We start from the raw sequence: 27,728 nt of genomic DNA on the forward strand, positions 1-27,728 counted from the left end.
TGAAATGCTCTCTTCGCCTGGAATATTCTGCTGATAATTTATTTCTTGCTTCTCCCATCGCATACCGGCCTCAGTGGCGCCGGGGTAAAGTCCCCGACTGCTAACCTGGAGGTCGCGGGTTCTAATCCCGCCTGGGTGGCTTGACCATCGTCCAGCGCATGGATGTTTGTTAATGTCAATCAAATTAATTGTAAGAGAGGAAAATATTGTCCTAAATTCGCTTAAGTAATAAAGACGAAATTATTGTTATTATCACTAGCCATCCTGCTTCCCAAATATCACAAATATCCACCTTTTCCAGTTTTAGTTTTCCTATTTTTATGCTAGTCTCAATTAAAAGCTAAAATTATCGAATTCGAGATACAGGCAAATGTTGCAAAGCGTCTACTATGCATATCCCGAAAATTTCAAGTTTATAGCATAAATTTTAAGCTAGTAATCCGCCACCAAAAATACCGATACAGGAGGTATGCGTCCTCTCATCCAAACAGAAAAGCAGTAAAAGGATTCAGTTTTTAAGTGGCAAGAAAATATCGACTCGACGTCAAATTGATGTAAGTAAGAAACCATCGCTGAATTAATTTTCGTTCGGATGAAATCAATGTTTGCGACCAAGACTTAAAAATGAACCTTAGTGAACTTATAGGCTACCTCAGATAATATCAATAATTGTTGGTATACTGGTGACCTACAAGGTGAAAAAGGTAATTGCATGGTATATTTTTCAACTCCTCCACAATTAGCCGGATGGAGCGTGTTTCTGTTGCATGGATGAATACTGAAAATGGTCACTTCCGGCATGACCTGCGAACTGAACACAGTGGACTTAAAGAGTCTATGAAAAAATAGCTATTTCTAGCTAGGCACTCATGCTTTATTCTTAGTTCTAATTTCCTTATGTATACACTATTTCTTTAAACGTCACTTTTTTGGCGAGCACTTTAAAATCAAACAAAATATACCTGATTTCCTATCAGTTTTCATCGGGCAACAATTAATAATGTTGACGATGACGAATGAAAACCCATGGCAGAATCCTCGAAATAAAAATTAAAGATAAAGAACGGCAGAATGCCATTGAACAAAGCCTCGAATTGAATATTTACATCGAAGTAAGGACACGCTAAATTTCGCGGCTCCTTTTAATTCATTAATACTTCTTACAAAGCATTCTTCGTTATATATTTTAATACGAATAACCTCACGATTGGATTTGACTGAAAATAAATAATTGTGATACGGTGTTTGCTTGCGCCAATTTTAATTTTCCGGCGACTGCTTCCCTGGAACATCAACTCGAAATACCCACTGCAATTTCAATTTATTTAACGTAACTATGGGTAAATTTACTGCACACCAGGTACTTTATTCACTTGAAGTAATCGTAAAGATTCGTAATTTTCCTAGTAAAAGAGAACGGTAAATTTTTCAGTCAGGCAAATCACTGTTGTTTAACCTAAAAAGTTATTTTCGTTTTACCACTCCACATTTTGCCTACTTTTTGTTTCGCATCTCGAAAATAATATGTCACATAAAAAAATGTTCGTCTACAATCAGCCCTAGACAGGTGACAGCGAGATTAGACATCTCGTTTAGATGAAATTAATATTTGCGTCCAAAACTTAAAAATGAACCTTAGTGAACAGATACACTACCTCAGATAATACCAGCAACTGTAGGAATCTCTGCTAGGCACAAAACGAAAAAATTAAACGATATTTTTTTATTTTAATTTTTTAAATTTATTTCCATTACCCCATAAACATCACATTTACGGCCTTTACAATGGGGAATTAACAATGAAGGACATTCACAAGCGCCCATAACACGCCCATGCGACAAGACAAAACGCTATGACACAAAATGTCTTCCCTGGTCACTCTAACAATTTTTGTCTACCGTTTTTTCCTTTAGGATTGTTTTTTTTCGTTGATATCCAACCAGCTTATGTTGAATCCTAGGAATACCAAACAGAACTTGGCTTCCAGGCTTTCTGACTACAACAAGGTGTGGACTGCCACACTGAATTTGGTGCCAGTAACAAAATTATCCGCGAAGTTCAAATTCCTCATTATCATCGATTTTTTGACCCCCCCAGATGCACCCAAAAATTAGAGGCACAGAGGCAATAAATAAAAACGAACAAACTTTGTATTAATCCACCAATTTATTTTCGTGGTACGACTAGTTTCGACGCAGCGGCGTCATCCTAGTCGTGCCACGAAAATAATGTTCGTTTTTATTTATTGAAATGAACTTCCACAAAGTTGAGCCTGTGACTATAGAGATTATGAGGCATAGAGGCAGTTGGCAACACTGTAATAGATAGGAAATTTATTGTTTCGCCATCTTCTCCCATGGTTTCAGACGATTTTAAAGGGGGTCGATTCAATGACTTTTTGCCGTTTCTCGTCTAGTTCACCAAACATTTGTATGAATCATTTTGTAGTCAAAAGTGGGTTTTATAGCATGGAGCAGTTGCGCAGCGAGGGGGCCTTTAGGGGATGATAAACCCCCCCCGCCCAGAGCTCAGAGAGATTTTGAAGTTTAATCCATTTTACTTATTTGGATCAGTATTACTTATAGAATAGTGTTAGGATTTATCAAATATTCCTTAGAAAGCCGTAAAACTCGCCATTTTGAGCCACTATTCTTAAAATTTTTACTGGAGGAGGGCCCCCGCAACTCCTGCTTACCCTGGTGCGTATACAATACCCCCACACCCGTAAGTACTAGTAAGCCTAAACCCCCCCTAGCCTTAATTCCTAGCTGCGCCCCTTGTATAGAGATTCAAGAAAATTCTGATAAGGATAAACTCAAATTAACCAAAGAATTTCAGCATAGTAGTCAAAATTTTAAACGAGTAAATGGTGGCGAAAAAATGGCGACTAATGGAAAGGAAAGCAAACGAAAAAATTCGATATGATAGACGAAATCGGGGATAGGGAGAGGAGTCGTAGAAATACATATATTCGGAAAGAGGTTTCCATGGCTACCCATTACTACTAATGTAGGACGCTGATGGGTCAGAGTAAAAATTACATGCTCTCTAAGCATACATTTAAAGAAATTCTCCCATAAAAAACAATGTTCATGTTTCTGCGAATATTTTAACGAGGTACGCCATGAGAAGATGGCTTGGTGGTATAGCTGGTTAGCATACCTGATCGGCAATCGGATGACACTGGTTCGAATCCCGGCTTAGACAAATATTTTAATGGCAAATTCTATCCTAGTTATATGTAAATAAAAGATAAGTCTAGCTTCTGCGCAATGTGGTTTAAGAGGTATCCATCGAATTGCCTTAAATATAACTCAAATCTGAGAAACGCAGTGAGGCGTGAGTTGGTTTAATTAAGTTATCGCGACTGCCTTAAGAAAGTTTCACAAGTTGACTTTGACCAATTCGACCAAATTATTTGATAATGTTTTTAGGTCATGCGATGTTTTCTTTAGGGGGAGTTTGGTAACGCACCTGATGTTCCTGGGTTTGAATCTGGATGAAGCCTTGGAAAACCCTAATGAAAAAATCCTCGCAGGGCCCAGGGAGTCAATGGTCTGTGTTTTACCGACAGTTATTTAGTCCAGGGTGAGCCCTATCTTCACCTACACAAGCCAAAACATCGGGTTGAATTGCTGAGTGAATAACGACGATTTTATCATGCGAAGAAAAATATCAAAGGGATAAAGAAATCCATGAATAATTAGGATTGGCGGTAAGATATTGAAGACCCGCTCACGGCAATTTAAATTGAAGTAACTTGGTTCGTTAAGACCCAGGGCAGTAAATCAAATATTCCACCATTCTCAGCTCACACCGCGTACCAATCGTGGGATCGATTTTAGTGGGTTTTCGATATCCTTTTGGCATATCGTTAAACGATGCTGCAATAAAATATTTCTTGCTTTTATGTACAACTGAGAGAAATTATAGCTTTGATCTATTGGATAGGCTTCAACCGAATTCCACAACTAATTTTTTCATCATGTGAAATTTTACCGAGTTAACGGCTTAAAGACGTCAGAGTCAAGCCGCTTAAAGTTGTTGTGAGCCAGGAGAGGGTTTTACCAAATACTCAACTCCAATTGTACAACAAGTTTAGTGAAGTTAACCCATTAAAGACCAAACTAACTTACCAAATGATTTTCATAATTTTTTCGCATATCCTATTTCTTTTTGAGCTAATTAAGATATATTATGAAAGAAAATTCGATCAAACATTTTTAAATGCGTTTTTAAGCATGTTCCCGAATGGGAACACGCTTGGGACAAACGTGGGATATTATAAATGCACACTTGACCAAAAAAACTAAGTTTAACAACGTTATACATACTGAAATTTTGAATAAATTTACATTTGTCCCTGTAGAGCGAATTTAGGGGATAATATCTAATAAAACGCATGGTCACTACAGAGGTGATAAAAATAACCAATTTTGAAAATGTATAATTCACATACAATGTATATAAAAGTCATGCGATTCGCTTAAAAAGTACTTCCATACTTTATTTGCATAATATAAGCTATGAAAGTAATCACAGATACGAAATATAATTTTCATGAATTTTTATAAATCGGTTCCCATATGGGAACGTTGGACTGTAAACGGTTAAGGTAATATGAACGAGGAATAAGGCCTCATGGATTAGGGGCATAAAGAACTGTTTCCCATCTGGAATTGAGTTCTTTGGGATTAGAGAATTAATCTTGATGAAACTGACACAGCCTGTTATTTGCACAGCTCACAGTTTTGTCTATGATGCGCCCATTCAATAGTATTCAGAAAAGAGAATGTTCATTGTAAGTGCTACATGCTCAGCAAGCCACTTCTACTTCCACCGTTGCGGTATTCGGGAGAGAAAACTGAATATTCAGTTATGTTCCTTTCCACGTCGTATTTTTCTTAGAAAGAAATGCGCGAAAGAAAAGCAACAAATCAAACACATGGTGAGTACTTTTCATTTCATCGGAAAGAACAGTTTAGAGTGCATTTAATGCCCTTTCATCCAATGAAAATTCGTCCCGATTGTGTCACCGACAAGAAGAGAAAAAAATTAAAAAGCCATAATTTGATGTTTTAAGTCTCTCAATCGTAACGAAGTTTGATAAGTACTCGTTTTAAGCGTCCCCTTATCCCACATTTTAAAAGTCTTACGAAACGTGCGTTTCTCTACGAAGAATTAGACTCTTAATGTGACAGGTTTCATCCTACTTTATCGCGGGAACCACTTAAATAATATACCTCAGGGGCGAGGCATGGGATAAGAATAACGAACCTAGGAATATAAATAACCAGACACCTCGAAATGTAACGTCAGATGTTGGCCTGTTCCTCCATCTCGGACATTGGTAAGTCTATCCTTAGGTAGTCCTTTAAACAGTGGCTACGATTACTAGGAATTAGGAATGTACGAGTACTCGAAAATTCGAGTCGAGTCGTTGGTACTCGGCTCGAGTGTTTCGAGTAGCATTACGAATGTCAAGTCGAGTCGAGTAGTTGCGGTAATAGAGCCGCCGAGGTCCGATAGTTCAGGAATCTGTCGACAGGTGGCGCTATCATGAAACTCATGTAATAATATCGTTTTTAAAGTCGATAAGTCGTTCTCATGTCTTTGCCCAGGAGTTTCAGCTTTTGTATACGTAGCAGTCAAACGCTATAGTAATCAACGTGGGCGCCGAATACCTTTTCGTCTGCCGCGGCGGCCGACCGTCTCCCAACCCGGCGGCGTATTCATATCAAATATTACATGATTTATTTACGTGTACAGTCTTCATTACAATTGGAAAAATGCCTGTACTGAGGGCTCTTGTGAGCTGTTTCGATGCATACAGTAATTAAATTGTCGAAATATAACTAGGGGTAAATTAATTTAAATGGTGCTTATGGTACTGTTAAAGACACAAATTTTCATCTCCTAATTTTGGCACAGTTACCATCAACGTTGCTCATTATCTATTTATTTTTAGATCAAGCTAAGCATTCCCAACAGAGGAGTGAGAATATATTGGAGAATGCATTGCTGTATTGCCTAGTTCAGGAATTGCCTGACTCGACTCGATGCTCGCGAGTAGTTTTCAAGTCGACTCGGTACTCGACTCGAGATCAAAAAGTATTACTCGCACATCCCTACAAGGAATTGTCTTCAGAAGGGAGGGATCGCACCAGATTGAATAGCACACCACAAAGGGTATTAATATACGGAATTTTGTATACATTAATGTATTTTAGAAACATGAGGCTACATTTAACCCTCGAGCGGGCGCGCGTGATATTTTCACACGACCGTACGCGTGGCGTGCTTAGTCCACGACATATGCATTCACGTGATAATAATCGATTTTTGTCAAAATTTATCTTAATTTGTAGAAATTAGTTAAAGCTTGTACATTTATAGGTGATACAGATATAAAGGTACACAGGTGGTACACGGCCGGTCGCGCGGCGTAGTTTACTATACGCCACGAGTGTCGGGTTCCTCTTGCCGATCTAAAATTAAATTTGCTACAATACTTTTTGCTTTAAAATCTCTCACCATAGACAGTCAAAATGACATTCTAAGAATACTCGTGGCCATTCAAGAAAAGCAAAGGACGAAGTAACGGCCTGTCGCGCGGCGTACTTTGTACGCCGCGGGTGTCGGTTCCTCTTGCCGATCTAAAAATAAATTAGCTACAATACTTCGAGATTTGAAAACTCGCACAATAGACGAAGTACATTGTAAGAATACACGAGGCCATTCTAGACCAGAATGTACGCACAATGTAGAAATCCGTGGTTTTCAAAGATTGGCGTGCTGTATTCGCCAGCGCCAGCGCCTTCTATTATTTCACTAAAATGAAGGCGAACTTTCATTAAAGATAAGCCAGACGAGAGTTATGAGAGGGTTCTGGGGGGTCATTCCCCTTTTTCCCCCATAGTTACCCCACTGATTTTAAATACTCATTAAAAGCACCACACGGCGCCAGAAATAGTTATTAGAATTACTTAAGAAATAAATTTACATTTTACACAATAAATTTACACGTCCAGAGCGCATTATACTCTAAAGCAATATTCACTGGATCATGTACTGTCATATTTTAATGTGAATTCGTTCGTACAAGAAATTAAATGATTATCTTCGCATAAAATATTGAAGGTCGTCTTTTAGAGTATATGCTTGCATACAAATTTGTAGTTGCCACACTTTTTAAACGTTTCCTATTGTTACGCTTCATTTTAATTTATTTTTCACCAGAAATAAAATATTGTAAAAAATGTACAACTCTCTTTTTCGATGTATTAACCATTTTCTGCACCCATTACAGAGGAAATACGTCAGTTGGATTTGAGTGGCGCTGCAGTCCGTTTTGGATTTGGCAGACCTCCCTTTTGAAGATTTTGGTCTATGCATGTTGTATTTGTTTGATCTGAATATTTAGCGATATGCTTTTTTCTATAATTACACTGCACACTACGTTGACTCAACTCACCATACACATTCTGGAGTCGAACATTTGTAAATTCGTTTATTATAAGAATGTATCTTTGAAACATTAATACGAAATTGATACCATTTTCACGCTAAATAAAATTATCATTAAAACATATAATTCTAACATAGCATCCATTTCCGTGCGAAATTTAAGATTATAAACAGGTCAGGTGGATAATATCACGTGATAAGTGAGGATCACTTAAAAGGCATATACTACTGATTAACCCATTATAACCCGATGTGGCTTCAAAGCAACATCTAAAATGTATACATGTTCAGTTCTATTCAGGAAATATTTAAACTACATGTTATTTTTTGCTGTAAATGTTAATAGCGAAATATGTAGCTGCCGTAAAAATTATGATTGAATAGAAAATGTTCACTTTTCTCAGATGAAAGGTCAAGAAATTTAATTATTCCCAGAAGCAGCTCTGGGTTGGAAACGGTTAAAAAAATGAGCCTCCATGGATAAGTTGACTCGAGCAGTGGCGAGTCAATCTCCAAAAGATAAATTTCCATCGGCAGCTCGCTTCAAAATTATGACAACCCACTTCTTCATTTCCAGCTCGTCATGACGCGGTTCCTCTTGCTGAGTTTTCTAGTGGTGGCGGTTGCGCGGGCAGAACACAAAGCCACAGGTAAGTAGTAAGGTTTTTCATGTAAAATCCATTCGATAAATAAAAAAAAGCTTATGGCCATTCCTTTTTGTTGTAACTATCAAATACACAAATACATGTGAAGACAAAAGAATTCTAGTTATTATGAACAAGCGTCTTCGTATCATATTTAAGAGTTTGCGCCACTATAAAACTTTCATGACCTTTATCTCGGGAGAGTAAAACCTTCAAAATGGCTATTTTCAATATTATATTAATAAGAATTTTGCTCATTATTTGTTGTCAATTACAAGCCCTATATTTTAAGGAATGGAATAGTAAAATGAATAAATATGTCTCACTTTTTCATTGTATTAAAAATTATTAATTTCCTTACTATGATCTGTAATCAGCGGTTTTGGGTTGATAAGTTATTCGTATCATAATAATAATTATCAGTTAACTTCATGTAAAGGCTAAGCATTTCAATGCGCTAATATCCTCGTTACACGAAACTGTCACTGCCTAAACATCATGGGAAATCTTAGATGGGCCAGGGAAAGAAAAGATACTTCACACGAAGTGAGCTTCATTAAAACACTCTCTCAATCCGCGTGGGAAGACAAAAACAACTTTCTCTGTTATCCTGGCGAATAAATTTCGTGTGGGTAATAACAATATGGGCTACATTAACAACTCCGATATAAATTTTGATCAAATATTTATTAATTTAAGCTACAAATGTAAACTTAAGAATTGAATTTCTATAAAATCTTTCGATTTTGTAAGAGGAAGATATTGTTCCATTTGGTTGGATATCCTCCCTACGTACGTTCAATTTTGAGGACGGGAGGTTGAAGGCAAGTGTACAATCGGTTTCAATCATTCCACTGGAAAAATATCAAAAGTTGTCTTCTAATTCTTTTTCCTTCCTGCTAAATAATCATTCTTCTATTTATTTCTTCGAGTCGAGAAAAATTTTCCTGAAAAACTTATGTCAACAGACCCGACGTTTCCACATCGCAAAAAGCATCAGCCCAGTTCAGGCTCACATTTCATAACACTTACGCTACTATCCTCTCATCAGTTGTTTCCTATTCGTAAACGCCTCGTTTGCCAACGCAATTATCTGCCTTATTTGCTTATTATCACCTTTTATGTGCTCCTTTTGGTTGAAATGGATGATGAAACATCAGCTACAATACCGCTGTCGGAATGAGGAAAAGTGTGACTAAAGACGGTCGCTTTCTCTAATATCTTTCGTACTTTTTCATTCTGTAATTTTTCTTCGAATTCAGTTATTATAAAAATTATCTCTCTTCTATCACAGTCCCCTTATTTTTTCAAATCTTAAAAAATACTGGGGAAAAATCCGTTTTCGGGAGAAATACGAGTTAACGATCGGTGGTCCCTCATAGTTAATAGATCTCTATTGAATGCTAATACTTAGGGCCGAATTCCATAACGTTACACAAGTCTTAATCCTGACTTAAACGCAACTCCGTTGCCAAGTCGGTTTCAGGAGACCTCATTTGAGTCCCAAAGCCCGCATAGACGGTATTCTTCAGTTTGCACGTTGATTCCCAACTCAAATCGAGTCGCCAAATTCCAAGATGTCCGCCGCCGCCGACGCCTCGCGTTTTTAAAATGATGTATCTCCCTTAAAAATACTTCCACGTCTTTTGTTGTACCTGAGTAATGCTTGTTTTTGATGAGCGGGAAACCATGAGTGAAAAGAGTTTAGATAAGAGGAGGGCTCTTCAAGTGCAGCCCTGCGTCCGTCGGATGGGACGCTACGCCTTGGTCACTTCGGCGCCTTTCGTTGTGAGAAGGCTGATGTCGACGCCGGGTTTATCTCTTGTAGAGCGAATAAAGGTGCACGGATTGAAATCTAGTAATTACGTAAAAAAAACACTGTTTTAGAGGACAAATTCGAAGAATAAAAAAAACAAACTGGAATAATTCTTCGTTTAAACTTTCGGGGGTAGATACTCGTCATGTTAGTAAAAAAAAAACTTTTTGGGCTATGTTGCCGCGTCAATTTTCGGGTGGCCCCAACGTTTCCCGACCGATTCTGGTCGCTTATTCAAGGGAATCTGATGAAATAGGAAATTTTATTCGTGAACGAAATGAATATTTATTATGAAAAATATTTCTTACTTCATCAGTTAAAGCGACCAGCATCAGTTGAACTTATCACATGTTTTGACTAACACGTGATAAGTTCAACTGATTCAGGCGTGATATAGTAGAAGTTTGATTTATTGAAATGAAAGGTAGTTCCATTTTTCCACAATAATTGAATGCGTACGACACGTTTCCGCTCCCAGAGTTATCATCTGGTACAAGAGCATATTCTTGTACCACCGAGCCATCGTCTTGTACCAGATGATGGCTCAGCGAGCCGAAACGCGTCGTATGCATTCAATTATTGTGGAAAAGTGAAACTACCTTTAATTTCAAACATGTAATAATTCCATTACAGAATACTAAAATTTATTGGTTCCCGTGGTTATTTCCCTGGGTTTCAGGTGTGCAGCATGATGACGAAGCCGTGCTCCCATCAAATGTGCCCGCTGTGGACAACGAGGGAATGGTCGATAACCCAAACGCTGGCACGGTCGACATGGAAGGGCTGAAGGAAGTCACACCAGGGGAACCAGCCCCGGAAAACGACCAGGTAGTCGTACCAATCAACGGGATTGACAATCCACGCCACTGGTACTACAGCAGCTCTTCCGACGAGAGCGACTATTTTTCAGAGGACCACAGCAGCAGCTCATCCGAGGAGGACAACAGTAGCGGATACGACTCTCACGGGAGCGGATCGTCCGAAGAAGACCACAGTGACAGTCACGGCTCACACGGGAGCGACTCATCCGAGGAGGACCACAGCAGCGGATATGGTCACGATTCTCACGGGAGCGACTCGTACGAGGAGAGCCACAGTTCCGAGTACGAGAGCGAATCGTGGGAACGTCGTCGGCACAGACCCTTGAGGCCGTATAGGCACAGACATGGCAGCGATTCGGAGGAGAGCAACTCGTCAGAGGGAGGATGCAGTCACGGGCATCGTCGCGGTTCCAGCTACAGCGGCTCCTCATCGGAGGAAGACGGAGGCAGGGGGTACTACAGGCGAGGGAGAAGCCATCTCGCGGACGAGAACGGTAGGCGCGGCAGAAAAAGGCATGGAGCACGACGCGGAAACCGTCAAAAATCTTACAACAACGGACACGATGACTCGAGCTCTAGTTCCGAAGAGCACCACCGAAATCGTGGCCCTCGCCCAGGGCGTTCTTCCCACGCCTGCGTGGATTTGCCCGTGGATTAAGATGGCTAGAGTTGATGTCATATTACGGAAGGATTAAGAGTTTCCTAACTTCAGAAATGGAAGGAAACGTCGATGATAACATGTCGTCACTCCTTCAGATACTTCTTAACTTCTTTTACGCATAACTAAACTTCTATTCACGAGAGTTTTTAAAAAAAAATAGTTTCTACTGGTACAATTTTAGTTACAACAGCATTTTTTAATACCATAACCAGTAATTACAGAAGATAAATTATGGCAGGAATGGAGGTGATTTCCTAATTACCAATTTTGGAATTTTTAAGCCTCCGGTGGAAACACGATGATAACGGCACGCCCACGGAAACCTCAAATGGCTCATTTTAAAATGTTAATGTACTTGTTTTTAATGGCAAATTTTAAAATCTTTATTTTCTCGTTTTAATTGTTTTTATTGTATGATACTGTCACAAATTCCTCATAGAACTATAATTAATACCAATCAAAGGCATATTATAGCAGGAATAATTTATATCTGCTTATAAGAAATCGGGTAGACAAAAAAGTTTTGAAGCCTCTATGAAGACACATGGATATCATCACCCTAGCGGAAATAACGAATGGTAAATTCAACCATACACTGGTGCGGGTTTTCAACAAGTTTTCATAAAATTTTGCTGTCATTAAAACCATAAACAGAAGTCACTGAATGAAATTCAAATTTTCTTGAAAATGTAAAAACTCCAACTAAATGCGTGATTACGATAGAGGCGATTGTAGCTGGTACTTTATTCAGGAAGGAGACCGATTTTCTGATGACGAAATAATGACGTTAATTCCTCAGAAAACTCGAATGATACTGTGTAGGAGATTTCTTTTGAGTTATTCATTTCAAGTGCTAGCGATCATTGCCGATTGTCCATCGTCTTCACTGGGTACGTGGAGACCAAACCGTTGACGATTTGGTGTGGTCAGCGTCCTCATTATTGAGGCTCTGAAATGTTGTTTCCGGTCAGAATATCTATATCTCGAGGGTGAATCGAAGGAAATCTTCTAGCTCCATGTGTAGAACGTAACGGAAAGGCTAAAAAAAACATTTGAATCCAAAACACGGGAATTTTACGAGCCAGCCGGTATTGTTCATCTCTCCAAATCGGTATGAGCTCAAGCATTCAGGAGGTCGCACAAAACAGCCGCATTGCAATCCACTACATCGCACCATTATAAAACTTCACTTCAATTATATTTTTCCATATTTTCCATTTTGTCACTCTGCTACTATCTAATAATAAAATAATGCTGCCCAAAAAATGTGTAAGGCTTCATTTTTTACATTAGGGTACTCCCAACATACTCTTGGGGATCGGGTGGTTGGTGTGGAGTGTAGGCTTCCCACCTTGAGGGCTCGGGTTCAAATCCTGGTGGTGGCAGAGAATTTTCAGAGACTGCCCGATCCCTCCTTGAATGTTGTGTGGAGGACATTTCAAGAACAACAACCCGTCCGTCGGATGGGACGTTAAGCCGTGGTCCCCTTGGCGCCTTTCGTTAAGAGCAGGCTAATGCCGACGCCGGATTTCTCTCCACCCTTCCTTACCTACCCTTCTCTCTAGGCGAAAATGACTTCAGCTGTCGGTCGCCTCCTCCAAATACCATACCATACCCAACAGTCTCTGGGGTAATGAAACACAAAAATTCAATATGGTTTCGTTATCGTCACAAGCATCCCTTATATGAAGACTAAGTTACCACATAGGTGCATATGTATTTACATTTTTACGTCAATTACAATAATGAGAGGAAAAGTTTTGTTTCACGATAAAAATTAACTGAAAAAATTATAAATTTTGAGGTGATACCGATGTCATGAATGCCTCCTCCGTTGAAAAAATCAAAAAGCGGCAGTGAGAAAAAATTTCAGTTACTATCGCCACAGGTAAGAAGAGATGCGTGTATAAAGATTTACCCAGCTGGTTCCTGAAAACCATCAAATTGGTTCGCGATACGTCTTACCAAAATGAAACTCATTTCTTTAAAAATTTGGCTATTAAATGTAACTGATATTTAAAATTAGTTGTACACATAAAAAATTTATGTCAAAAACACAAGATATACATTAGTATTTATTCAAGGGGGAAAATATGAGATAATAATTCCCATAAAAACAGAACTAATAGAAAGATCACCGAATCCAAATTATCTTTTTTAAATAGTGATTAGTCCTTGAACAAAATTGAAACACAACTGTCAAAATTTAATGTGCGGCCTAATTTTGAATGGGGATAAAAAAATCAATCAACATAAATTATGCTTTAAGTTGTAATCTATTTTGGGAAAAACCAGGCGTGCCCTCATTTCCTGCTATCAGTTTTTAACCATGAGATAGCGTCAAAAGCAAGCGACGATTTGGAAAATTATGGTTCCATATCTTTATCCCTGCTTTTGAAACTGCTATTATTTTATCGACAAAGTTTCTAGACAGTTTTTCAAATTGAGGACTTGAGTTAACGGCTAAACGAGTTTACGGAGAACGCTACTGTTGCAACTTGCACCCTAATCTAAGAACCGAAAACTGAATGATAGTCCTTAAAAAAAAAAAAGAAGTGAAACACTTTGCACTTTCCACATAAAAAATTTATTACACTAGAGTCGACATGTTTCGCTGCACTGCAGCATTATCAAGACTCATATTCAGCCTTGATAATGCTGCAGTGCAGCGAAACATGTCGACTCTAGTGTAATGAATTTTTTATGTGGAAAGTGCAAAGTGTTTCACTTCATATCTCATAATGGATCTCCACAAAGTATCTGCCTCATCCATCCAATTCTTAAAAAAAAGATATGCCACATAGAAACAATCCTTACCGGTAATAGAGGGGTAGATAATGATTATGCTGTCAGGTCCTATTTAAAAGCACCGGGAAATATTTGTTTGGTGGTGTCGCAGCAGAGGGAGAAGATATTGCACTAGAGAAATTACCACTGAAGTTACACAGTTATAATTAAAGTATTCCACCGGTTACGGTATAGGTTTGCATGGAGTATTTAAGAAGTATTCTGTGATCCTACCCTTTCATCAAGCACTTCCCTCTTCAATTCACAACAAGGCCGACTCCCTTTCGTTTTATCAAAAAATCCTATTATTTTCCTTCCTCTCCCTCGTTTACCCAAAATTCTACCTCCTACCACGGTTTTTAACACATCTCCTCCCCTTTAAGTACTCAATTAATACAAATTTTATGCATGGAATCAACGTGACTGTATGACTCAAAACAATCAGGAGTGCAAAAGAAGAAATACTGTACTCATTTTTGTCTATTGAGATACATTAAATACTACCCTAAGTGCCATAAAATCGATATCGAGGTTAATGCTCGGTTTGTTCTACGATTGATGGAATTGCGAAATTAATTTAATTGGTTCTTTAATAAGTTACGTTACGCCAAGTTGCTTTAGGGTTGTGAAAGTAGGTTAGGGATTCTCGTTTAAGTCTAAAGACTCGGATTCATACTAATGCAGCTACAACGCCTTGCTGCCTGTAAATGACACTGTGGCGTCGAAACGCGTATTCTTGAAGTTGGAATTACTTGACTGAGGAGAGTGCAAGATTTTGTGCTCAGGAGGCCTATCCACTTAGGAAATCTATCGAATGGTTCGTGGTTGGTTCTCGGAAAGACGTCATAATTTCGGAATGAGCTATCCGCTAAGGTCTATACGAACTTTCCGCCACGGAAACTCGTCCGAGCGGCCGAAATGACGAAGGGTCTCGGAAAATTACTTTCCGTTTCTCGGAATCGGAAAGTGATGCGCCAGCTGATAAGGTATGGAATATTTTTACCGCTAAAGTGGTTCTGCAGAAGCTGGTAAGAAGTTACAATTAATTTGCAACCCTGGCACTATGTGTAGTAAAAATTATAGGAAATGGATGTACGGAGTTCGGAATAAAATAAAGTTACAAGCGAAACCAGTTGAAAGCGTTATTGCCTTGTAAGGCATTGACGCTTTTCAACAATGCACTAAATTTAGCATAGTGGATAGTATAAAAGCGCTTCCGAGTGACGGAAACAGAAAGTTCGATTCCGAAATCTCGGAAACGAGGAGACGTAGTTACTTGATAGGGCTCCAGTTCTGTTAATTATTTTCCATAAAATATCACCCAATTCGGTTGAAGTTGCCTGAGATAGTTTCCGGCTTCTCTGAGTTGGAGCCAAAACTGTGGAGAGAGAGAGAATTTTTCGAAGAATGGATGAAATATCATTAAATCCTAAAGGGAGGATGGGATGAATTTTAAAACGGACGCCAGAATAGGAGAAAAGTATGGGTAAAGATATTCGTCTACCAGAGTGCTGTTCTGACTTTCAATAATGTTTAAAATTTCCAATTGCTCTCGTGAGTCTAATTCACGGCGATCGTTGCCTAATTATAAAATATTCATTTTAAAATCGCTCCTATTGTTCAAATCGTTGCATATTAAGTGATTAGATATGTTGCTCAAATCGTTGCATATTAAGTAATTAGCAAATTACATTAAAAAAGTAGTGGTATAAGTAAAAGTGAATTGTCCAAGAAATCTTATAATGGAATACCACTAGGTTAAGATTGAGTTAGTGAATCGTATACTTAACATCGGAACAGACATTTGCTTGCATGACTTGAACTTTTCTATCACGCACCAGAGGACGAAAAAAGAAAACCATGTATTGTTCTCCATTATGACCAAGTTCATATCTTTTTTTCTTGTCAATGTGCTAAATAAGCTACTGATCGTCCTTTTCAAATAAAATACCTACTAAATAAAGTCTTTGCATTTCACTGTTTTAATTTCTAAGAATGAAAACTAACTTAAATGTAATCAGAAGGTGCTGCCCAGATATTCAGCTGGTTATTGTGCCCGACGGTCATACTTCAGGGGTGGAACATGCTTATGCTGTCTGGTCTCGGTTGCACAGCGTCAGAAAATATCTGTAAGGCGGTGTTCCAACGTAAAGAGGAGATATTGCACTCAGATAAATTACCGCTGAAATTACACAGTGCTCAATACAGATGTAATGTATGGTCTCAAAGTGATTACCTGATTCAAAAGAAGCATTTGATTTGATATTATTTCTCTTCAACGCTGTGAAATATTTTTCATTAGATTAGCTTTTTTATGGAGTTCTTTATGAATGCAAGTCACTATCATCAATACATTTAATCATATTTGCTCTGCTGTGTCTTCTGTAATGACGTTAGATCTACCCTGAAAATTCTTCGATTTAATGCAACCTTAATTTAATTTGCTTTAATTCTCGCACGCATTATTGCAAATTGAGGATTGAAACATCAATTGTTCCCCCTGTTTTTTGATTGTATATTTTAAAGATATTACTCTCCTAAATACCATCGAACGACTCTGAAAATCAGAGCTGTGATTTATACTCGCACCACGATAAAACATCAATGTATAAAGTAAATGAACATTATTTCCACCCCCTTGAGTTGACTATGGCGTCATTTCATTCAAAATTGACGTATTTCTATTTCATAATGTATTTATTCGAAAACACTGTGAGAGGACTGTTGTTAAATGCCTAGGATTTTATATTTATTCGATTTGACGGAATAAATACTTCAGAGCGGCGGCAGATTATTAAATAATAACTTGTTTGGAGGGAGGTATTTCACGTTAAACTTTCGCGGGTGCTCGTAATGATGAATAAAAACTTTTGGGCTATGTCGCCGCGTCAATTCTTGGGTGGCTCCAACGTTTCCCGACCGATGCTGGTCGCTTTTTCAAGGATTCTGGGATAATAGAATAATGAATTTCATTGTTTTAATGTCTAAGAATCAAAACTAAATTAAATGTATGAGATGGATCCATTGAAAAGAGAATCCCTTGAAAAAGCGACCGGCATCGGTCGGGAAACGTTGGGGCAACCCAAGAATTGACGCGACGACCTAGCCCAAAAGTTTTTATTCAGAGGTATTCCAGTTTGCAAGATTTGTGAAATTTAGTTCCGACGCAATTTTTGAGGTAAGTACACGCGTAATTATTTTTTTACCTTTTTTCCGTAGTCAAAAGGAATTTAATCATATTAATGGTGAAGCAAAAACCCAGTTCCTACTGTTCCACAAACTTTTATTTGCTGTCAACTTGTTTCGACGGCTATAGCGTCATTATCAAGACAAACAGTTTGTCTTGTTAATGACGCTATAGCCGTCGAAAGCAGTCGACAGCAAATAAAAGGTTGTGGAACAGTAGGTACTGGGTTTTTGCTTCACCATGAATATTTCATCGTTCCACCAAGTCACGCTAAAATTTGTTAATTTTATTTATCATATTAGGTATGAGGATTTCATAAAAAGTGAAAATTATTCACCAGAGAGAGGATCACTTACTGGTAAGTTATAATGGGTAGGTAAGTGATGATTTAACTATTAAATCTGAGTTCTGATTTTAGTCACTGCACGACAAGTGTCGCTTATTACGAATTTAGGGTCTCAATACAAAATTATGCGCCATAGTCTCATCTATGCCAGAGAAATAATGCAGTGTCTATGCGACACTACGTTAATACTTTACTCTCTGTATTTCGATTGTATAGCTATGTCAAATAATCTCCTAACTAGGTGGTTACACAAGTGAAAAAGTATAACAAATTACCGTATTAGCCTACTTAATTTTAAACCATGAGAGTGTATATTTTAAAAAAAAAGATGATATTTGAAGTGTGGTAGGCATCCATTTTACTTTATTTACTCATATACCTTTTATGCACAATGGGATAAAAAAATGTTTCCCAACGCATTGAGTGTCTCCACTCTTGGCCTAAATTAGACTGCTTCTGTTTTTGTGTGTAGTGCATGGCCGCGTAATTGAAGATCAAAATAATTTTCAGTGCATATCTACAATGATGTCGCTACCAAAACAATTATTTGAAATTAGAAAAAGGAAGGAAAACGATTAAATTTATAGTTAACTCTTTACTAAGGGAGGGTGCAGCATAGTATCTGAAAAGACGCTTTCTTAGTAATACTATACTATAGATACTGGTAAAGTAAACAAAAAATTAAACAAATTCATTTCCTACCATGACAACCTGCTCCAATTATGGTCACATTTCAATTTTTAACATTTATATCTTGTCTCACGCCTCGTTTTATGGGAAAATTAAAATTAACCTGAACTTTTTCTTCAGCAGAAAAGTATCCGTATTTTTAAGGTAGAATTTTTGGTATTTATTACCAGAAAATATAAAAATTTTCCTCGCGTCGTACGGCATTCTTGTGGCGGAGTTCGAGAAACATAAACAATTATATGTTTTCGCACGGCTTACTTTTTATGTCTCACTCCTCTTTCATTTCAAGTATCAACGCACTAAGGATGGCACTAGAACTAATTCAGGTGGGTTATGAGGTCATTATTACTGCAATCATTAAAACATTCCCATCAACATGTTTCGAACGGCGTGCTTATATAATGGATAAAATCGTATTAAACGCCTCATGTGACATCAGTTGCTTGATAAATTTGATAATTATTATATATAAATTTACGTTATTAACCTAAAAGAACCTGCCTAAATAACGTTGCATAAGAAAATGTTCATAGTATTCCCATAAGCACGCACACAAAAACAGGCCTACTAATCTCAAACAGATGACAATCGAAAATCGAATGTTCCAATCAGTATATCTCGCAGGCTGTGGTGTGGTCGAATAGGTTCATACGACCTCGGTTAGCATCTCGTTAATAAATAACGTGCATTCACACGACCACGTTAATGACCTCGTGATGACCTCGTGGGCCGAAGTTTTGAAACTCGTATGAATATAAATGACAGGAGGCAAAAAAAATACATTACATTGCAAATAACTTCACTTATTTTTATTGAAAATCGACTACTCTGAAGCTCTTACCTCGATCAAATTTCGCTCTCAATGTCTCGAAATCGTCGTATCGTTTATCTCTTTTCACTTTCTTTCACCGGTTTCGGCGGCTACAGCAGCGCTGACCAATATTAAGTGGCAGCGTTACGAACAACTGGTACCTTGGTAACCAACTCGCATCCAGACGATAGGTACAGTGGCGTCGACTCCATGGGGCCTGAGGGGGCCCGAGCCCCCTCAAAAATTCGTTATGGGTGTAAGGAAAAAATGTGCCAGGCTAGTCGATTTTCCCCGGAGTGTCCAGAAATCGAGATTGGAGTTATCAGGGTTCTAATGTTGATCATATGACTCTTTTAAAATGCTTAAAAAACTTAAAACACACTACTTATAAACTTTCCTGGGGCAAGATCCCCGGTTTGGGCCCCCCCAATATTTTTTGTAAGTCGGCGTCCCTGGATAGGTAAGTGATACCTCCGTGTGGACCTCGGTTAGGCCCCTTGCACATGCACATGATTTTGGAGGGCCGGTGAAATACCGCCCTATTTATTTTACCGGTGAAGCGCTGCTTGCACAAAGGCCGGGATTTTACCAGCCAAACGATAAGTTGCTATGTTGTTGAGCCGGCGCGGTTGATCCACTGTGGCAATGGCCGGCTGCCAATCGGTATTTTATCGGTGCCGTTGCGAGATCCGTCAAGAGTGCAATCTCCCATTCCCACCCAATCGTTCACTATTGAAATGTGGACCAGTTGCGCAGCGAGGGGGAGGGGGCTTGGGGATTAAACCCCCCCCAGAGCTCAGAAATTTTTTTAAAAGTTTAATCCATTTTACTTAATTAGATTGATATTGCTAATAGAATAGTATAGTGTAGGGATTAAGAAAATATCCCTCGTAAAGCCGTACAACTCACCATTTTGAACCGTTTATCTTAAAATTCGGCAATTTAATAATCTGGCACCTATCGCTTATCCTGGTGGGTATTCCATAGTACCACACACCCCGGTATTAGTGCACCTAAAAACCCCCCAGCCTTAATTCCTGGCTGCGCTCCTGATGTGGACGGTCGATATTTTACCGGCCGTCCAAAATCGGTGAGTGTGCAAGGGGCCTTACGACCGAGGTTGTGCTAACGGGGAATTAGAACAACATACAGCGAAAGAGAAAGTCAAATTTCGTTCAAGAGCATTCTTCACGTCTTATCACTCCAGTTTTTAGAGGGACTTTTTTGACCCACATTATATTACGTTAGAAAAATTTCCCAACCCAGCCCAATCATACATAATGCAATAAAAAATTGTTACGAATGAGGAAAATGCACTTAAATACGCAAAAACTCCTCTATGAATAGATAAAGGAGTCTTTAGGCCGTTTTAAACGGTACACGGAATTGCGCAATCTGGCGTACGTGCAAAGGAGCAATCAAAATTGCGTCGTGTAAAGCGGTGAATTGCTAGAACACATGCGAGAATGCGTGGATGCGAGACGGCAAAATAGCCCCTGTTCTAATTTCGTTCATGCATTCGCGCAATTCCACGCCATTTTAGAAATAAATGCAGCTCTAACCTGCGCAATTCCGTGCCCCGTGTAAAACGGCCTTTAGAAATGAAACCGACATTTTTCATATTACAAATTTAGAAAAGACATTTTTTCTTTTCAAACCCTGGCCATCTGTTTACACGGTAGGGCTTTATTTAATGCAGGAAACTAATCCAAAGAGCTTAGCATAAAGAAAGAAGAGACCCATAAACATCATTGAATGTTAATAACTACAAGGATAAGGGTAATATTGACATTATTAGGCTAGAGTGATGGCCTCCGACCTCGTGGCCCCAGATGGAAACTCTACAGGATTCGCGATCCCTGTTTAAGTGCAGGTGCATACAGTGGCGGCTTGCCCGTAAGGACTCTCGGACGACGCCCCTCCCAAAGAATTGAAAAAGGAAAAAAATTAAATACCCATTCAATTGTAATTTTGCATCTATTAACCAAGGTGTTTTTTCAATCACATAAATCGAAAATGTAAGAAAAGCACGCCAAAATAGCGCAAGAATTTCGTATTTGTAGCCGTGGGGCGCTGGTCAGAACGTCCCAATCCATCACCATGCAGTTACATGGAGAGTAGTAGTGGTGGGGGCTGCTGGTGCTATGACGCGTCTAAGCTTGTGCCTTATGGAAGTCTTGGGACGCCGCCCGAGCATGCGCAGAACGAGTGAGTTGACATCACCGCGCCCATACCGCGCCGGCCGGCAGCCGTATAATCTTGGTGTTGCAGTGTTGTTTCGGTGACCAGTTAACTTATTATGGGTAAATTGTTTTAATGTAAATAGGCCTAGTTGTAGTTGAGTTAATCGAGTTAGTGTTTCGGTGTTAGTGATTGTTTTGTGTATTAGTGGTCTCTAGATTGCCTTAAAAACTCACTAAAATACACAACATATTTAAAAATTTTGACCCTCCGGTGGAGTGCACCCCGCCCAGCATTTGACTCACGAGCCGCCACTGGGTGCAAATAGCCAAAGCTGTCAGTCATGCCCTACACACAATAATTCAACTCTATAACCACCAATGCTAATGCGTTTAGAATCAACCTCGAAGTATACCTTTTCAAAAATTCTAATTAAATACAAAAGAATTGATAGCTACTTTAAGCTGGTTTCTGTTTCAAAGAAACCTTAAAGATAATCTTGCCCGTATTTGTTTTCCAGTTTTGAGTTGAGAAAAAGATAACTGCCCCATAGGTGAACGTCCTTTGTGCGTATTTAGGGTACAATTGGGTCCAAGATAGCCTGGCAGTTTTTAGTGTTGAGCACGACAAAAGACTTCTACACTGAAATAAAAACGTGAGTTCGAATCCTTCGTATTAGTTGTTTTAAGTATCAACTGAAGTAGTAGTTAATGTATGAGTAACTTTCGTATCTTCCAGCTACATAGGCAGATTCCCTTCTTAAGTAAGATATAGATTAATCCATTGTTTATGTGTTATAGGTAGTGTACATGACGAGTATTACATGTTAGTGGAAGTAAATTTTTATCCTGTTGTGCATGTTGGTGATTATTCACCCCCTGCCAATCACCTCAGTAGGTGGCTTGCAGGGTAACATGTAGAAGTAGATACTGTAGATTTTCCTCGGGAAAACCGGCAAGCAGTAAATTTAAAGGCAGCTAACTTTTGAAGATTCATCATTATCCGCCAAGAAAAATATTACTCTGCGAAAAACAGTCCTTCAAAAGTCGTCGCGTCGCTTGGCAACTAATACCATGGCTAAACCCCAAAATTCATTTAAATTTTGAGGGACAATTCATCCATCCCCTGTCATGAATAAAACTTAGTGGACTCGAAAATTGATGAAGCAATAGAACTGGAGCCATGCAATAATTAAGACGTTAACTAAGACTATTTTCAAATTATATGAATCGAATTCGAATTAACATCATCAAAAACAGCATTAGTAGCAAACAAAACCCGGCTTATACACAAATCTTTTATTTTTCAATCTCTTTGTACTAATCGAGTACTGAATTCGGCTCTGAAACGTGGTCGTTAACAAATTATCGTCTCAATGTACTCATGCGTCGAAATTTTAATATTATATTCGACAGGCTCAGTATATCCCTCTAGTTTCTCTAAATATTGCAGTCAAAAAAGCCATAGGATTCCCTTGAGGTTCTAGCAGATGAAGGGGCTGTTTTTACTCATACTGAATATTCACTTGTGGCACTAAAACGCGGAACATTGGGCCAAGGCAGGGTGATTTCGTATCTTCTTTTTAGTTCGAATGAAAATTCGGGTACACAAATTAATTATTTTTTAAATTATTGAAATATTACAATCGATTTTTTTCATTCGCTGAATAGCCGGAAACATATTTGAATTATCTCAAATTGCTAAATTTAATGCTGCAGCTAGTGCAACTGATTATTGTCGAAAATGGCGGCCCAAACTGTCTGTGAAGAACTAGAATTAGCGTAAGAATGCATTGACATCTATGTCTGATCTGAACTGGAAATATTTAAGTCTGTTGCTAATCGGGAAGTGAGTTGAATTTGACTCGCAAGATTGATCCCGGAAGAACGAACAAACAGGCAAGAAATTAAGTCACTAAAAATGTAAAATACGCCAGAACATGTTAGCCGCACACCAACACCGTAAACTTAGTGTGTTGGCTCCCGACTTGAGTTTAATATATGTAGGAATACGCGGGGTTAAATTGATCTAATATTACCTGTTTAGGTCAGACATTATCTGAAAATGTGATAATAATACCAAACTTCTAGTAGTTCTAATCTCTGGTAGTGAAAAAAAAAACTTGAGGAACTTGCTTCTAATCGCTGAAAATTCATGAAATTGGAAACGTGTTGGCCTCATTTTTTTCAGGCTATATCTCTCATTTGTAAGACGGCTCGCAAGTGAATAATTCATTAGTATATTGGAAAGCAGCCCTGCCACTATCGGTCATTATTTTAACCAAATGAGGAAAGGCTACACAGATAATTTTTTTCGGTGCTCGTCTTTCGATTGTGGCATGAGCAGCTTAAACATGTACTGATGCAGGGGGATAATCAAAATACGTCACAGATTAAGAATTGTACTGGACGAATCAAACAGCATCTTAATTACATATTTTTACCGAAAATTTGAGAATAAAGCATTTCGTTTGATTGCCAGGTGAAACAGTTTAAGGATTGTCAGCAATCAAACCATTAAATAGGTCGAACCTTCTCTCAGGTCGATACTATTTGCCAACCAGGGGCGTAGCTAGGAATTAAGGCTAGGGGGGATTTCAGGCGCAACTAATAATGGGGCTTGGGGTATTGCATACCCGCCAGGGTAAGCTGGAGGTGCGGAGGCCCTCCGCCGGAAAAATTAAGATAAACGGTTCAAAATGGTGATTTTTACTAATAGTGATATTTTATTAATCCTCACACTTTCATATAAGCAATATAAATCCATTTAAGTAAAATAGGTTTAACTTAAAAATTTCTATGAGCTCTGGGGGGGGGGAGTTATCCCCCAAACCCCCCCCCCCCTCGCTGCGCCACTGTTGCCAACAAAAACCAAAGGACGTAGTGAGAACCCGAAAAGAAAATGCAGAAATCATCTGATCAACGCCGCGAAAATCTTCGAACCTACATATCATTCTTATTTACTCGGAAACGAATAAGCATGCGATTCCCGATAAAATTCATTGGGTAATAACTTAAACCAATCTTATACAGAGCGCATAATTACTGGGTGACATTTAGATATCTCGATTGGAAATTCACCGCGCAAGGTCGTTCAATATCTCGACCGCATTCGCTTTTATAGAAGGGGAGCGTAAAATTAAATGGAATCTCAGCAAACACTTCACTCATTAATATGTTATACAGCGTTTAATCTCCACAAATATGGGATATAAAGGGGTATATGTCAAAAAATAGACGACCTCCGCATTAATCTTTAATAAATGTGAAAGTAATACATAATCGCATTATTTCCTTAATGCCATACGTGCAACTTAAAATTTCTGAGTTCTACTATACACGAACAAAGTGCCAGTTTGAGTGTAAGAGTAAATATTTTTAGAACTGATCATTTGTCCTCAGAAAAATTAAATTCCTCATACATGCATCTACAAATAGTACTTTTAGCACATCTGTTAGTATCTAATTTAGTTTTTCCAAGAAAATAACGTGATTATTAGATTATTGGGATATTATTCTTGTTATTCATGTAGTAGAGGTTGAGGGGAGTGAGGCAAGGCCTATATAAGGTCACTCTTACCACCTACAAAAAAACTGATGAAAAATCGTGGTAACCGTGGTGCTAAATTTTTGTATCATTACTTTTTTTTAATATCTTTGTAAATAATGCGATCCTAAAGTGCTTGAGGGAAATTAACGACATATCGATGGCTAAGTTCTAACAACACGTATCTAAAAAATAGCAACATTTCAGGAGAGCAAAGAAACGATTTATTTTTTAATTGTATATAATATTAATTGAAATTAAAGGCTAAAAATACATAAAACTGAAAAACAAGTATACGTTTGTAATTAAATAGTTGTTTTTGCATGAATTTTATATTTTATTAACAGTATTAGCAGTATTAACTCAGGCCAGCCAAATTTTGAGATACGTGTTGTTAGAACTTAGCCATCGATTAGTGACTTCGCGGAAACAACCTGAAATACAGTGAGGGAAATCTATCCTGCGTCCTACTTTGTTCTAGAAATTCCTGTTTTTTGTTAATTGCTCCCGTTAGGTGTCCCGACAACATATTTATCTAGGTCCTAACGTCCCGTTTTATGAATTAATTGATTTTTCCTCGCTCTTTTTGGCGTATTGGTTTAATTTTTATCATTATTTTCACATTTATTTATATCATCTATCTCATTCAATCGAAATAATTGGATGCAAAAAAGATCATGATGAAATATCGATCATTTACGGGTGATGTGCGAAGTCAAATATGTGCTTCTTCATAAGTAACGTTAGTTTTCATTTGTCTTAAGGTAAGATTGCAGTAGTATATATGAAACACATTTTCTAGGTACCTCTTGTACTGTTCCATTCTATTTTTATATTCATAGGAAATGTTTATTTCTAAATGTACCGCTTTTTGTCTTTAAAGTCTGGCGACCCGTATGTAAACACATCGTTCCCCAAATTAAATATCTTTCACATACTTGAAAAGGGCGGGGAAAGTAAAAGTACTTCTATTAAGCTCATTATTCATGCGCCTCCCAGAGATAATATCATAGCGAGAGAGGTCTAATTGTAAGGATTCTAGCTTCCCCGAAATATTTGTGAGGTCTTAATAGAACAAATCATTCCCGCTCAACCGTTCATAATTTGTGGTTTTTTCAGGCCCTTTTCTTTGATAACACGTAAGCCATCACCTTTAAATTTGGATTTATAAAGAGCACACTAGTGCCAACACTTACGCATATCTCAAACATGAACATTACATACCTCCAAAAATACAGAGGGATAATTTTTAACGTGGGGTACTGGAAAATGTTCACAATCGTCTTCCTAAAGTGGTTAAGGGAAATTAAAAACGTATGTGACTTCGTGAAAACTAGCTTGAATACAGTAGGGAGAACCTATCTTGCATACTATATTTTGAAGTCTTTATTATTTATCCCCATACAACTGAAAACAGCTTTATATGACCTTTTACATGGGGGCTTTCAACATACTCACAATATTAATGAACACGAACAAACATGTCCTGAATAAGGGCAACCCACCCAGGCGGGGTACGAACACGCGACCTCATTTTTGGCAGGCGAGGACTTTACCTTGCCGTAACCGTTTTTTCTAGAAATTCCTGTTTTTTTCGTTATTTATTCATGCACTACGAAAGTTTCAAAATGTTTCATATATAGGATCTCGTTAGGTTCCCCGGCCAAATATTAACGTAGGGTCTCATGTCCCGTCTTACGGAAATATCAATACATTATTTGCTTTCCTCGCTCTCTTTAGTGTTTTGAATTAATTTTTATCATTATTTTTACATTTATTTACATCACACAGTGGCGCAGCGAGGGGGGTTTTGGGGGATAAAACCTCCCCCAGAGCTCAAAGATTTTTTTAAGTTTAATCCATTTTACTTAATGGATTAGTATTACTTATAGAATAGAGTTAGGATTAATCAAATATCCCTCAGAAAGCCGTAAAACTCGCCATTTTGAACCATTAATCTTAAAATTTTTCTGGAGGAGGGCCCCCGCAACTCCCACTTACCCTTGTGGGTATGCAATACCCCCACACCCAAAAGTATTAGTTGCTCCTACAACCCCCATTCTAGCCTCAATTCTTAGCTGCGCCCCTGATATCCCATACCTAATGCAATAGAAATAATCGGATGTCAATAATCGAATTATGATGATATATCGATTATATACATTTGAAATTGGCCTTCAAATATCTTTTTTCAAATGTGCCTTCAAACATGGTAAAGTTTTGAACAAGTGTTTAGTCATGAAAACAATATTTGAGTAGTGGGGGTTGTGCCTCCTCTAAAATGAAACACCCCCCCCGAAATTTTTTTCTGGCTACCCTACGGCCTTGTTATCGTGTGCTCAGTGGGTGGAGACATCGACCAAAAGAAAGAAGCGCCCAGTTACCCCTCAGATAAAAAAAACCTGTTTTATTTTTTTCCACCTTTTTTTTTCGAAGAAATTAAGGCGTTGACCTTCGGAAATTGATTGGAAACGGGAAAACAATATAATTTTCTGTACAGCTTTACCCTGCCCACACTCATCGGTGGATATACGCAAATTAGTCCTTATCGCACCTTCTTTACTCACGGCATTGTTTCGGGTATATTTCACCTCTTTAATCTAGAACACGTCAGCCTGTCCTTCCGAAAACCTTATTCTGAAAACCCTCAGTCGATAGAAGAGTAGTATCGCTTAAATAGGTTTGTGTTCGCATTTGCGAGCGCAGTCATTCGCGAACCAGTCAAACAGTGAGGAGCATCTCATCCCGCGGTAAGCTTGGTTTTTGTGCT

General features: G+C 38.3%; 1 protein-coding gene across 1 annotated transcript; it reads left to right on the forward strand.

Moving 5' to 3' along the window:
- Nucleotides 1–8,051: 8,051 nt before the first annotated feature.
- Nucleotides 8,052–11,407, forward strand: LOC124158126 (hornerin-like). The gene is made up of 2 exons (XM_046533309.1): nt 8,052–8,118; nt 10,608–11,407. Exons 1-2 carry the CDS (start codon nt 8,052–8,054, stop codon nt 11,405–11,407), a joined length of 867 nt encoding a protein of 288 aa, XP_046389265.1.
- Nucleotides 11,408–27,728: the final 16,321 nt, after the last annotated feature.

The sequence above is a fragment of the Ischnura elegans genome, chromosome 4 (assembly GCF_921293095.1).
Source record: "Ischnura elegans chromosome 4, ioIscEleg1.1, whole genome shotgun sequence".
In the NCBI taxonomy this organism is placed as follows: domain Eukaryota; kingdom Metazoa; phylum Arthropoda; class Insecta; order Odonata; family Coenagrionidae; genus Ischnura; species Ischnura elegans.

What these genes read in the sequence shown, in the direction of transcription:
- LOC124158126 (XM_046533309.1), top strand. Translation starts at nt 8,052, where the DNA reads ATGACGCGGTTCCTCTTGCTGAGTTTTCTAGTGGTGGCGGTTGCGCGG. An exon ending in GGCAGAACACAAAGCCACAG is followed by an intron (nt 8,119 to 10,607) that starts GTAAGTAGTAAG and finishes CCTGGGTTTCAG; the next exon opens with GTGTGCAGCATGATGACGAA.